The following is a 14688-nucleotide window of genomic DNA, read 5'->3' on the forward strand; positions in this document are numbered from 1 at the left end:
TCACAATCAAACTCCTTAGAAAATGGTGCCCAGACAATTATCTTGGTGCATTCAGGGTCTTAAAAAAGGAGTATCATATTTACTATCCTTAGCAGGAACCTAGAATTATGCATATGCTAATGACAATTTACTAAATTAAGCTAAAGCATTTCTTTAATATGTTAGTTCTTCAGGACACAGAATTATATCATTTACATGTTCTATCTTTTTTATTATCTATAAACATGTGGAAAGTTTATCTATCCATCCATCTCTCAAATGCACTTTACACTATTACATGATCACAGGTGCAGGCGCCTTTCCTGAATCCATCATGCATAAACCAGGAACCAGCTCCGAAAATACATTTTGTCTGTAAATCTGACATGTGGAAAACCAATTGAGGATTTCTTTATGTACTTTATGGATGCAATTTCATATTTAACAATTTCGCACAAAAAGTGTTTTCCAAGAATAACATTTTGCAACAAGATTGCATAAAGCAAAATTACCATGGCTTCATCTTTCAGCTTTTGACTATTTTGTTGTTTTACTAGGGGGCTCCGCCCTCTGCTTGCTTTGTTCGCCCACCCATGGGTTTGGTTAACCAGATATACAATTTAAAGAGATTGTTATTTCCATTTCATTCACTTGTTATTTCTTGATATTTGCCAGTAAAAAAGCTGTAGTGAATGGGTTACTCAGTTCAGCCACTGCACCCCTTCCACCCCCAAACCCCCAGCCACTGGGGCGTGCTACGCACCAGCCACTTTGCGTCTCTGTCTCTCGTATTGTGAAGGGGGGGCTGAATGCATGCTAAGGAGATGCGGTTGCTCCTCGGAAACCCCCTCTTAAACAGTGATACAATGGGAAACAAATACAGTTTTTGTACCTCCTCTATGCTCAATCAGCCGGCTTGCTGCTGCTGCTTGTGCTGTGTGATCTGCATGTCGCTCTGCGCGTCAATTATTTAAAAGCCTACTGCTTGCCCATTTCTCATCCTGGCATCATTATATCCCCAATATAAATCTGTTAACTGTCTCACCAACCTTAGTTAATTATCCACTCTTCGACAAAAAATGTATATGTTGTGGCAACAGTATCTTCATTGTACTTGTATGCTGAAAGTATCCTAATCCACCATTTACCTAAACAGTACACAAGATGATTTTAATTCAACCCTGTGATGTGTTTCAAGATGTGGCTTGTCCCCAGTGTCTTTAGTTAACTTACATATTTTCAGCACTTCCAGCAGTTTGATGAATGGATTTTTTTGAATTTGCCACAGTGCAACTTTTGTTCAACTTTCCATCACTTTCTTTCATTCTATTTTATTTTAGCAGATTGAGAAGATGAACAGGTTATGATAATCTGCAAACCTGTATTCTTAAACAGTTCCCAAACTAACATTATTCGATAATGCTGACCTTTTTTTTTTTAAGTCGTGTTGGATAACAGTCTGTTAAGCAAATAAATGTAAATATAACATAAATGATGTGGGTTTGTGTGCGTAATGTTGATGGTTGACCAGATTGAGCTTTGTCAGTTACACTTGTTCTTACCATTTTATAACTTTCTACCCATTCATTAACTTTTTGTTGAGCCAGGCTGTTTTCACTTCTGTATTAAACCAATGTGCTTCAGTGAATTTCAGCAAGTTGCACTACCACTACTCAAAGAAATCTCACTGAGGTGCATTGTTCAACAATGTTGCAATACCCCGCACAACAGGACCATCTACATTTATTTGACCTTGATTTTAACTAGACTAATAGCACATTACTCATAGGCCATCACAAATGTGTTGCATTTCGTCAGCTTCTATCCATTTCAGCTACCGCGTAATTTTCAAATTGCCTTTACTTTTTAATTTATCCTCATATTTGACCCTGATGTTTTATTATTTGCGAGACATACTACAAGTTTACTCCCATCCCGTCTTACTTGGCAGCAAGCTGTGCTACTCTCTCTTTCTCCTCTGCCACTTCACCATACAGACGTCGTCTTTGCTGGTGTATTGACTGCTCCTCTTCCTGTAGCTGCTTTTCATACCTGTGCAAAGTGGAATAGCATTAATAATCAACCAAATGAATACTGAAAAAAAAAAAAAAGAAACAATGTTTTCAGCTAAAGGCTTATCAGATCTTACCTTTGCTTGGCAAGCTCCCTTTCTCTATTGCACAGCTCTTCCTTGTCCCTTTCCAGTTGGCTCCTCAACTCCTCACACTGCCGCACATACTTCTGGGCAGCACGCTCATCTGCCTGGAGCAACTCAGCTTCATGGATTGTCTTCAGCTTTTTGAGTTCCTGCTTATGTTTGGCAATCAGCTTCTGTATTTCAGGTTCTAGTCCTATAGCCATAGAACACAACAATAATAATTTACCACAACAACACATGACAAAAAGGCCTACACACACTATAACTGAATTTACCTTAAATGCTACCAAATTAGAAAATATGTATTTACACCATAAGTCTGAATGCTTTACATGAGCACTGTTTTATATCCGGTACCTCCTGTAAATTACATGCACCTGGATTTTACTCCTCAGATTAACTTCCAGTGATCTGAGTAGTGCAAAATTACTTTAGTAGGTGTAATGGAAATAAAAGAACAGCAACTAAAAATTTACAATTAGTGAATCATTCATTATTATTATATCTGTTTGCTACTTTGTTCTGTTTTTGTGGTATGCTGAGAAGTGATACAGTACAGCATTTATTATTTCTCAAATTTATTTTGCAATGTCAACAACTTAAGTTTTGCGTGAATCATCTCGCTCATAATTAGCTGCCCTGTTACACCATCCCAGATCAGTCATACATTGCGAAATAGGAAACACAATAATCCTATCCAGATTGAATGCTAAAGGTATCACATAACATGGAATTTGCTGTGCAACTGCAACACAATAGATAAACTTCAATAAACAATATGGTAAGCCTCACAGTTTTAAAATACCTAGAAGTGATCACACACTGGCTTGCTCCTGCAAATAAAATGTATGGTTAAACTAAGCACAATAGGGATTTCCTCGCTTGTAAAGGTAAAAAATGAACTTTGTCATAGAAGGTCATCCACATTGTCCATCACAACAGACTTATAGTGACAAAAACAGGAAGAAGCCATTCCTGGAAGTGATGCCTGAATATAAAATGGTGATCTGAAAAATCTTATAAGTAACATAGCATAAGTAATGCAGAATTTACCATTCAATTTTGAATATACATTGGAATACTATCAAAATAGTGATATGAATGTGACAGCTGCACTGAATAAAACATCACAATAGGAACAAAATTATTAGTTTTAAAATGATTAAAATTTGGGGAATCAGATCAAGCATGCAATACAAAAAACAGGGATTTTAAAATGTTATGACTGAGAAAAAAATTCTCACAGTAATAAAATGGCAAGAATGTCAAACAATCAAACACGTTCTAAGATACTCTCCTGAATCCAATTTCTGATCTTTGACAACTAACCTTTCACAGTTATTTCTTTTATCTTTTTAGTTTTTTCATCAATCCATTTCTCACGGCGGATCTTTTCTGTAGCACTCATTAGTTCTTTTAGCTTCTTAATCTCCTATGAAATGAAAAAATTCATACCAAAAATATGTTAAGTAACACGTACCAGCTGTATGGCATTGCAGTGTCTTACTTCAAAGTGTCATCCTGAAGAGACAGGAGCTTCATAGCTTTGACTAGGATAACTTGTAAAGGTACACATTTACAACATTAACAACTGAGTTTATATAATTTATCACAAAGAATTAGGACCAATCGCAAAAACTATAATTTAAAAAAAAAAAAGAAAAAACCAACATCAGCCATCATTTTTTTTTTTTATAAAAACGTGCCATCAGTGCTTCATTACACATAAGGTGTTTTTGCATTTTGAAAGGAATACAAGTATAATTTCTATTAAATTTTTTTTTTCATTAATTTCTTTACCTTGAAATGAAATAACTCTTTTCAGTGTGTTTTTTTTTTTCAGTATAATGTAAACTTGGCCTAACTCACTCATAATGCCTATAGTGCAATGAAATAGAAAGGTGGATGCTTCTTGTAGTATATCCCAGGACTAGCAATTTAGGTGGTTTAACACAAGTAAACACATGCAGAAATAAGAATTAATTCTGAGCATCAAGCCAAATGATACAGGCGTGTAAAGTTTCAAGCAATTCTGATACCTATGTGGTAGGAGACAGGACTGTGCAGGCTTGGCAGAACGAAGGAAGGTATAAACCAATAATAAAGTTTGCTTATTTCTATTACGCCGAAACATTTATCCAATATAAGAGAAATGCAATTGGTTACATTTTTTTGCTTTTTCCAGTTGAACCACAGCCAGGAGAAATGCCTCACTTATGGTCACACAATGTCAGTATCGGGATTTGAACCTAGAACCTCAGGGATTGAAGTCCAAAATCTTAACCATTATAGTAATCCCTCACTATATCGCGCTTCGACTTTCGCGGCTTCACTCTATCGCGGATTTTATATGTAAGCATATCTAAATATATAACGCGGATTTTTCGCTGCTTCGCGGGTTTCTGCGGACAATGGGTCTTTTTACTTCTGGTATATGCTTCCTCAGTTGGTTTGCCCAGTTGATTTCATACAAGGGACGCTATTGGCGGATGACTGAGAAGCTACCTAATCAGAGCACACAGTTAAGTTCCTGTGTGCTGATTGGCTCAGCGACGGAGTGCTGCTTTAACCAGGAAGTCTCATCTCACTCATTCAGCATCAACATGCTCCTGCTTCAGGGGCCGTGTCCAAGCGCCAACAGAAGATGCAAATGATTGCAGAAAAGGTAAAAGTTTTGGATATGTTGAAGGAAGGGAACAGCTACATCGCTGCAGGACACCATTACGGCATCAATGAGTCCACGATTCTTTTTATTTAAAAAGGAGGAAAAGCATATAAGATCTACGGCCACAGTATCCTTTAAGCAGGGCGCAAAACGAGTTGCAAGTGGACGTAATAAGGCAGTAGTCTGGATGGAATCTGCTTTAGGGATTTGGATTGAAGACTGCCGGAAGGAGAACAACGGTGGTGCTACATAGTCGCCTGAAGAGGCTCTTTTAGAAGAGCTTTAACACTCTTCTTTGTTGTGCAGTAAAATTAAACTCATCGTTATCGGACAAGTGTCATTGTTGGTGAGTAACCATAATTAATTATCTACGTACAGTACTTATTACATGTACATAGTTTAGTGTCACTGTACACACATTTTACTGTATACAATTTTTCTTGCATTGTACGTATTTATTGCTGGTGGCCTGTCTGTCATAATGGCTGTAACATATGTGATATCGGAAACGCTCGATATCTTTAAAATAATATTTAGGTTTTACTGTATATAAACTGTGTTTACATACATAATTTCAACGAATCTTACCTAATATCTAAGAGAATACAAAGGGTTTATGCTGTATAATTGTGCGGGAAATGTTTATAATAGTGTGGGAGAGTTTATAAGGGCTTAAAATATATAAAAAGAACCATATGAACATATGGTTTCTACTTCGCAGATTTTCACCTTTCGCAGGGGGTTCTGGAACACAACCCCCGCAATGGAGGAGGGATTACTGTATACCACACTACCTGATATATGGAGTATGGACAAAAGACCTTCTTTCAGTGCATGTATAAGCTTCTGGCCAGATATGACATCTGCCAGTTCCTCAAGACCAATTTAAAAAAGCAGAGCCAAAACCTGCAGGAATAAAAGTGGGTAAAGTGTTACTCCCCTTCCCACGTTTTGCTTGTGTTAATATTTGACAAAATGTGAATGAATGAGAATACAAAGTGAAATCTGAGCCATATTTTAAATTGTGTAATAGAATGACAAAGGTTTATGAAGCAATGAGCCATTTTTGGGCCAAAATAGAAACAAGTTTTGGAAAATGTACAAATCTATTAAAATAAGCTTTAAACATGCAGGGTCTGGGTGGTAATCAAAGACCTTGGGCCAGATCTAGTTTGATAACTTAAATAAGACATCAGATAGTAACATTAATGAATACATACAAAACAGAAAACTGGTGATGAAATAAAACATACTTCAGAAATTACAGAGTGACGAGAAATAATCAAGCATGAAAACCACAATAACATGAATCTGCTTGTCTTAATGCTAGAATTTATTAAATATGGAATGAAGCAGAGATTTACCTGGCTGACCATAAATACTGCATTCATTCTGTAAATGTGTCATATAACAGCAATGTTGAAAGGCATTTGGAGAAGAATATTGCTAATAAAACCTAAGTCAACCCTAAGAGGTTCTTCAAGTATTTAGCAATAAAATAATAGCAATGAGGAAGAAAAGTGATTGAAGTATACGAACTTCTTAATTCACATTTTCGCCCTGGGGTTGACAGTAACATGCTAGTACCTAGAGTGTATATTAAGATAATACAGAACTGCTTGAGTATATTTAGACCTAAGAATTACTTGGAATAAAAAGGGAAAATTTCTTAACTAAAGGTAACAGACAACATTAATTCCAGATTAACTTAAATTCATAATAATTATTCAAACCCTAGCAAATGTGCCTTGTGATCAGGCTCAGCCTGGAAGGCAAACTGGCAACTAAATCATAACAATTTAAAAAAAAAAAATTCCAGAAAAAAAGTGACTGACAGCCAACATGAGATCAGACTAGGAGATGTGTCTCTAATAGAGTTGTTTCTAGAAACTGAAATAGGTAGGGTCAATTTGTAACTGCTGGGAAAATAAATTCTTCAAAGTTACCATATTAAGAAAGTGGCTATGGAAAACAGCAAAAAGGCTAACAGGCATCCATAGAGTTTCATAACTTTGACTTAATGTTGACTTTTACAGAACGCTGGCAGACCAGGAACTGCCAAGTCGGCATGACACTTTAATGGATGGTCAGGGCGCAGGAGTGTAAGGAGGCAACATGACCTATAGGTCAGATCTGTTCTCTATGACCAGAGAATCTACAGATAAATATCCAACTCCTCTAATTCCATCATGTAAATTTTAAATTCTTGCTAATGCTAGGGTCAGAGGTTAAAAGACAGAAAGGCACAAAGACACCCTGTGAGGCAGAAAACAACACAGAAACTATTTACTGATATTCTAAAAGCACGGAGGCTACGGATTTGTGCTGGCAATTGGAATGTTGCCAGTTTGAATCCTGTAAACACCTGAAGTGCCTCTACTCTGTTGGAGTCGTCAGCAAGGCCCTTAACCCACAACTGTTTCGTACTGGGTGTGACGTTAAACTGCATCTGGCCCTGCAAACAGGTCCTCCAACTTACAGGGAAAACTTGGGGGTTGGTGGCAGGATTGGCACTCTAGCCACCATAAAAAAACAACTCACACTGTTCCAGTGTGGTGCTGAGGTGTCACCCACTGCATTTGGGTCCTAATCCAGGTGGTTCATTGTGCGGTACGTGCGCCTTTCCTCTTTCTCCAAAAGCACAAATGCCACAATTTATAGTGTAAAAAAACAACAGATTTTTTGTGCACATTTTTATTCGATACTTATGCATTTTCCTTTTCTTAAAATTAAAGACTTTAATAGCTTTTGCGCAAATTTGACCATTTTTTTTCAGGCTGGAATAACCTCTGATGTTCCTTCCAATCGATACCCGAGATGTCAAGTTTAAAGATAACATTTCTTATAATTTCTTAGAACATAGACTTCTTCTGCCTTTATTTTATTCTTTATTGTTTCTCTATTTTTTTGGTCTAGTTATTGTGGCAGATAAATGGATTATTAATTAATGTCAAATTTAATACCAAGGTGATAAACTACACATAACTTTTAAATTCGAAAAATGCTATTGTTTAAACATGATAAAAAAACTGTTAATTCAGGCAAGACAAGTTCTAAATATTAAAGTTACCAATTTTGCATTTATAGAAAGTTAAACACAAAAATGTTAGTTACATAACAAGACTTACACAGTTTTAAAAAGATAGCACAAAGATACAATGAATAAAAAACAAAAATACAGAAAATGTGGATTATGATCAGTATGTACTAAAAACAAGTGAAAACGACTCTAAAAAAATTGAGAACTCTTTGAATAAAGTGACTATTTCAGATGTGCCATTAAAGAGTTAATAGAAGATTTTAAGCCTATAAAAGGAGGAGTTAAAAGTATCAATGATGACTAGAAGAAATGTTAGCGTAACAGCTACAGTACATGCGGATATTGCCAAGGTTAAAAGGACAATATTACTGTAAACTGAAGAGAGCGGAGGAAAGTTCCAAAAGATTACCTCACACAAGGGACCCAGAATGTGCCAGACCTAACTCAAAAGCAGAGAGAAGCAAAACAGGGACAGAGGGAAAGAGAGAGAAAGAGAAGCAGATATTTAGAAAAAGTAGAATATCACAGAATCAGCACACATAAAGACTAGTAGATGAGGCTTATTCAAATAGTTTCTTGCCGGTATAACATTAAGGTAAGTTGCTGAACTGTTCTAAAAACACAACAAAATAAGCCTTCAATAATATTAAGGAAACGTTTTGGTAATGCGTAAAAATGTGATGATGAAGAGTCTGCTCTTAATGCTTACTGCTACTGGTGTAACTGCTGCTTTGAATCAAGTCATGCTCATATAAAAACAGAGCAGCCTCTTCTTCTGAAAGAGCTCTATTTAATGCCTCACAGTGTAACAGACATCAAGGTATCTATCAAATGTATATTAATTGGTACAGTTATGCTTCCTGACTAACCCACAAGTAACGCCTGTCTTGCCCAGTATGTAATCCTCCATGGGCCTACACAACAGTACATTCAAGACTGAGCAGCTGCAATCGACTTAACGGGGCTGTGGCCTGTCATTTTGAAATCCAAAACAGTCATGAGGCCATCAGATAGACAAGCTTGATCCCCTACAGATCTGAGTTCTTTTAGAATTATTTTCCCCCAAAAACCCTTGCAAATGCAACACCCACAACTACACTCAGTCTACAGCAAGTATGAGTATTGCTTAATGTGACCAGTCTGACTGAATTTTCCAGATCAGTCAAAATATTTTGACAGAAATAAAAAAAACTGCTTGAAAATAAGGTGTTGTGAGCTAAACTCTTCATTTTAAAGCACAAAATTAAAATTATAAAAAACTAAAAGCTGTAGCAATGGAAGTAAGATATACAGTACAAGGAACAAAAAGCTAAAATCGAAACCAATGTCTGATTTTTAAAATACTGTGGACATAGCCTTAGACAAGCAGGTAGGCAGTTGAAGAGAAAGAGGGTCTAAAAGCAGTTAGTACCATCCTCCAATTCATTTATGCAATTCTGCCAACCATCCATTAACTAAACCTACTAAATCCATTTCTTAGATTGTGAGAAGCCATAGAACAATCTCCTCTGCACGGGACACCCATCAAGAATCTGTTCAATCAGCCTAACGTGTATCTTTGGTATAAGGGAGTAAAGTGAAAAACAATAAGAAATGAACAAGGAGATAAGGTTCGAACTCCATACATTGAGAGACCAGGCCAGGATGTCATGAACATCCCTGCCCCAAACACAATTACACAATGCCCGTGAAGGCGCAGTGCTAATAGTGCATGTGCTAAAACGGGCTGCACTATGAGAAATAATTGTAAATATGTGGACTAACAGCAGAAACCTTTAGCTCAAGCAATTAGGCCCAATTACCAGCAACCTCTGCTGGATCAGTAAGGCAAGCTAGCGACTGAACAGGGCATCAAGCTAAACCCTTTCTGCAGATCACCAACCTGGAATTGGAGAGTTATGGAATGAGTTAAGTACACATTCTATCAGGTTACTACAGAAGTCAACTTGATCAAATTGTTTCACTCTAAAGCACACTTTAGAATGCAGTTTCATTAACTAGTGGTCTTCTGTCCTTCAGATTTTGTCGCTCTTATGTTAAGGAGTCCTCATTTTAACAGAAATTCATTGCATTAGATGACCTGACAATTTTATTTCCATAAAATCAAGGATATCAATAATTTAGTTAAGACATGGATGAATGATGTACTTTCCTTTACATAACTGATAGTTTTTACTATAATTTTACATTTAATTTTCCTAAAATATGTTAAAAAAGACTTAAAATGTTGGACAAGTAATGTTTGTACAGAGAGTACTTTTGGAAATCAGCAAACGTATGTCAAGGGTGTAATAAATATATTTGTGATTAGAGTTGACCACAAATCTTTAACAATACACTTCTAAATAAAATTAAATTTCAAAAGAACATACTGCAGCATTTCCTTCTTTACATGTCAATTCACCTTTCTAAAATAAGAAAATATGCTTTCATTAGAATGGATTTGATGCATAATAGTAGAGAGTAACACAATATTTGAACAATTATTTCTGAGCCCGAGTCTGCATTTATATGTCTCCAGTTGATGGAGTGCAGTCTATGTAAAATTAAATTTGTACTGCTGGTGAACACGATGCATGATGATGTTGTCATTTCACTAAGATTTACAAGCATACCAGTAACATTCCAGTGTGGTCAGTGAAGGATGAAACTACTACGAGCAAGCTGTTTTTCAATGACCTAACCACTACCATCCAAGAGATCCAAAAACTTTCATCAGCCCATGCCTCAATGCTATTTATGAACTCTTCTGATTAAATCTGGCATCTCATGTAACCCTAAGAGAAATAAACATAAAATTTAATTTTACAATCATTAGTTCAAATGGAAGAGAAATTTTTATGGCTCTGTGGTAGAAGCACAGTTATAAACTTTGCTGTTCACAGAGTGCTTTAAACAAGCATGTGAGGTGTAGAAAGCTGTGTATACAGTATTAAGAATGTGAAATAAAAGACATACACTACAAAATTGTTGTGAATGATTGGATACATTTATATTAAAAAATATTTTTACGTGACATATAACAGCTTTGTTATTGCAACACACATTTTTCTTGTTGACCAATGCAAAATTGAAACGTTAACGAAAAATTAACTGTTAACTAAAACTAAAATAAGAATTAAAAAATGTTTGAAAACTGGAACTAAAAAAAAAAAAGATAGTCATACACACTAACCAGTATAAAATCACGTGGTCGTAATTTTAAGTTAGAAATGAACATCGATTACTGTATATGTGTAAGTACACCTCCCTACAGCCATCGGATTAGACCATCAGCAGGTGTATTCTGGGGATTTGTCATATTCAGTTGTTAGCCAGTATTCTTTTCTAGTACTGACAGTGAAAACTGAAATATGTTAAAACTACAAAAACACTGCTGCTACCAAATTGTCTCAATTTGCAGGAAACAATTTTAACATAACAATCTTTATTAATTTTAGATGTGATACATTACTCCTTGACCTTATTTGTTTAAACATTGTTTTCATTAAATTGTCAGCTTACTGAATAAAAAACATTTACTGCATAATAGCACAAAACACTGCTGCTACCAAATTGTCTCAATTTGCAGAAAACAATTTTAACATAACAATCTTTATTAATTTTAGATGTGATACATTACTCCTTGACCTTATTTGTTTAAACATTGTTTTCATTAAATTGTCAGCTTACTGAATAAAAAATATTTACTGCATAATAGCACACAGTGCACTTATCTAATTTAATACAATTTCAGTATTATAACACTTTGTTTAAAATACTACAATTTATTGATTACGGCGTTCTGGCTCACTAACCTTGCCAGCTCATTTCTGATCATTAAGTTCATGTCCAAAACAGATACCCTTTTATCATTTTGTGAAGTGTTTATTGAATCACAATAAAATGTACAAATTTATTATGTGTACGATATAAATGATCCTACAGTAAAAGTCCAATGAGAACATTCTTACTGAAATTAAATTTTCTCCTTTTATTATTACAGTACTTAAATGAAGTTTTATTTTCACTGTTGGAGATGCTGGCCTTATTTAATGAACACCTACTGATGCTTGCTACTGGTGACCAAGTTAATTACCAAATAAACAGAAACCCAATGTTCAGGTGGAAATGGGTAATTTTTTTAAGCATGGGCAAATAAAAGAATATGCTACTGGGGGCTATAGACATACTAATAACCAATTTATGATTCTTTAATTGAATATAGTGTACAGTGCATTACATTTCCTTCAAATCGACACAGTGGTATCGAATGTAAAAAGTGTTTCTGTTCTCACTACATTAGATCAAACTTAATGTGAAAGACAAGTTTATGAAACTTCTAGTCCCCATAATGGAAATACCTACAACTTAAAGATTAAAATGAGTTTATTACTGGAATGAGACTAAATGTTCACCAAAACCATGGTTGGTTTTGAGCCATTTTACTAAAAATCTTTAAAGCAGCCTACCAAAGAATTTAAGCAATTATGTAATCATTGATATGGAATAAGAAACACACTTGACTAAAGACATCACTACTGCAGAGATCTGAAAGGACTAAAAGAATCCTATTTTTCTCCAGCCCTTTGAAGTTTTTTTTGTTTTTTCTGTCCTCCTGGCCATCGGACCTTACTTTGTAGTCTTTATCCTAGTATTGCCTAATTTTATTATTGTATTTTTCTTTTTTCATCTTGTAAATCACTTTAAGCTACATAATTTGTACAAAAATGTGCTTTAGAAATAAATGTCATAGTTGTTGTAATCTACAACAATGTTGGGGGAGTTTATTCAAATGGGAGAAGAAGGCTTTTTTAGATACAGCTCCAATTTCTGAATTAATGATCTCCTACAGCAAACTTAGATCTCATGTCTTAAACCACATCAGTTTACTGAATATTTTATTGTATTAGTTACATATATATCTTTAACATTCTCCTCAGGTAAGGAGGTGGGGGTTATGAATTGGATATATCAAAAAGTAAAAACAATTCAAAAAAGACATGCCATATATCCAGCTCTAAAACTGAGTCCATAGAATATGCATAAAGTCTAAAAAGGGCAAGCTGTGTTTTGTTCTGAAACCATACTCCTCATGATTACAAAATGCATACCACTTCATGCTGCTCCTGCATGTGAGAGATCTTCTTAGTGTATTTCTGGTCAGACTGTTTGAGTTCAGTTACAACACTCTCATACTGTTCACTCAGACTCTTCTTGTCATCGATAAGCTGATGAAAAGAATTATAAAACAGTTAGGATGTACTTCTGCATATCCTAACGCAATTAAGGCAGAAAACCAAGTTAAATCTACAGGGGTGGGACATGTGGATGAAAGCAAGAAAAATACAAATACAAATAATGAGTGGAAAAAACACAATGCAAGACATTTTGAAGGACAAAGTTTAGCATGGAATATTAGTAATGACTTACATAATCCTACTATTCTGATACATTATGAAATAGAAACTGTAGTCTTAAACTGAATACATGGCCAACTTTCAAACCATTTTAACCCCACCCCCAATATTCTAAAGGTATTTTAACTAAGCAATGGTTATGTAATTAAAGGCAGCATGGTGTTAGCACTGCAATATCGCTGCTGCGGAAACCTTCATTTGAGTACAGCCCAATTAGTTAAGGTGTGATCACTCTCAAAATATATGTGGTAAAACAGAACTACCAGAATTAAAGCTAGACTGCACATTAAAGATAAAAGTTAATCTGTAACAAAGTCTCCAGTACCTGATCTATGAAGGAAAGATGTCTCTGAATGGTAGCTTCATATTGCTCCTTCTGCAGCTGCAAATTGTGATTCAGCTCTTTTTCGGTCTCTTTGATGTGGCGGACAGTAAGCTCTCGCTGCTGAGCCTATATAAAATAGGAAGAGTGGACTGAAATGTGCTTTACTAAAATTAATAATGGCAATGAAAAGTAAATTTCCCTGCCTTACTAAAAGTACACTGCAATTAAACTACAGCAACGGTACATTTATACACATAAATCAGCCTGCCATGGAATTCCTTAGCAAAGTGAATATGTAAATTACAATAAATCTATATTTCACATAGAATTTCAAAATTCAACTTGCATTTTAATGATTATTTATTTTTAATCTCTCAACACCTTATTAATTAGAGTAAAGAGAGGAATAAATCAAAACTGGCTACACTGAAATCTGTTGTCAGTGAACATCTCTGTCCATACAACTAAACCAGTGGTTGGTGACTGAACTTGTAAGATGACTCAAAGATTAGAGTCTTACAACTCCATGGGTTTGAGTTAAATTCACAAGGCAGCAACTGTCTGTGTTTAGTTTATAGGCATTCTCTATGTCTGTGCAAGTTTTCCATGGATGCTGTGGTGCTCTCCCATACCCCAAAGACATAGTCCTGATTGAGATCAAATGCAATCATTTCAGTGTAATGAAGAACATGGACTTCTCCAAAGGAAAGAATTGTTTACAATTATAATCTCTAACAGCTTAACTGTCATGGATTTTAATTTGAAGTAGTAATGTAAATATATGTAACTGCAAGTCAAGAATACTTACTAACTATGAAGATAAAAAAAAACAATTATGCCAAGAAATAAGCCACCAAGCATGAAGAGTGCCTGCCACATTTAGGGTGAGGGTATTTTACATATTTCCATTCTTGGTAAAATCTTTGGTCTCGCCTCACCAGTGCAACCTGCAGCATGTTCACAGTTCGTTTTTTTTCCTCTAGTTCAAGTTTCAGCCTCATCATGGTGCCAGTCACTTCAGCAGCAGTAGCCGAAGCTTGATCCACTTGTGCTAGATCTTCTTCTGACAGGACAACCTACAAGACACACCGGGGAATGTTACTGCAATATGGAGACAAGACA

The 14688-nt window shown here is 35.4% G+C and overlaps 1 protein-coding gene across 3 annotated transcripts in view; it reads right to left on the reverse strand.

Annotated features, from left to right (window-relative positions):
- Positions 1–14688, reverse strand: part of cep131 (centrosomal protein 131) — a 76741-nt gene that overhangs the window by 30178 nt on the left and 31875 nt on the right. For 2 of the 3 annotated variants that reach the window (XM_051936270.1, XM_051936271.1), the window contains exons 15-21: positions 14505–14642; positions 13567–13692; positions 12936–13052; positions 8252–8281; positions 3467–3569; positions 2129–2330; positions 1924–2031 (exon numbers count right to left, since the gene is read on the reverse strand). In XM_051936270.1, coding sequence (XP_051792230.1) covers positions 1924–2031; positions 2129–2330; positions 3467–3569; positions 8252–8281; positions 12936–13052; positions 13567–13692; positions 14505–14642 — 824 coding nt within the window. The remainder of the gene's footprint in view (positions 1–1923; positions 2032–2128; positions 2331–3466; positions 3570–8251; positions 8282–12935; positions 13053–13566; positions 13693–14504; positions 14643–14688) is intronic. The other variant, XM_028819050.2, reaches the window with a different exon arrangement.

This window comes from Erpetoichthys calabaricus, chromosome 14 (genome assembly GCF_900747795.2).
Source record: "Erpetoichthys calabaricus chromosome 14, fErpCal1.3, whole genome shotgun sequence".
Lineage (NCBI taxonomy): Eukaryota > Metazoa > Chordata > Cladistia > Polypteriformes > Polypteridae > Erpetoichthys > Erpetoichthys calabaricus.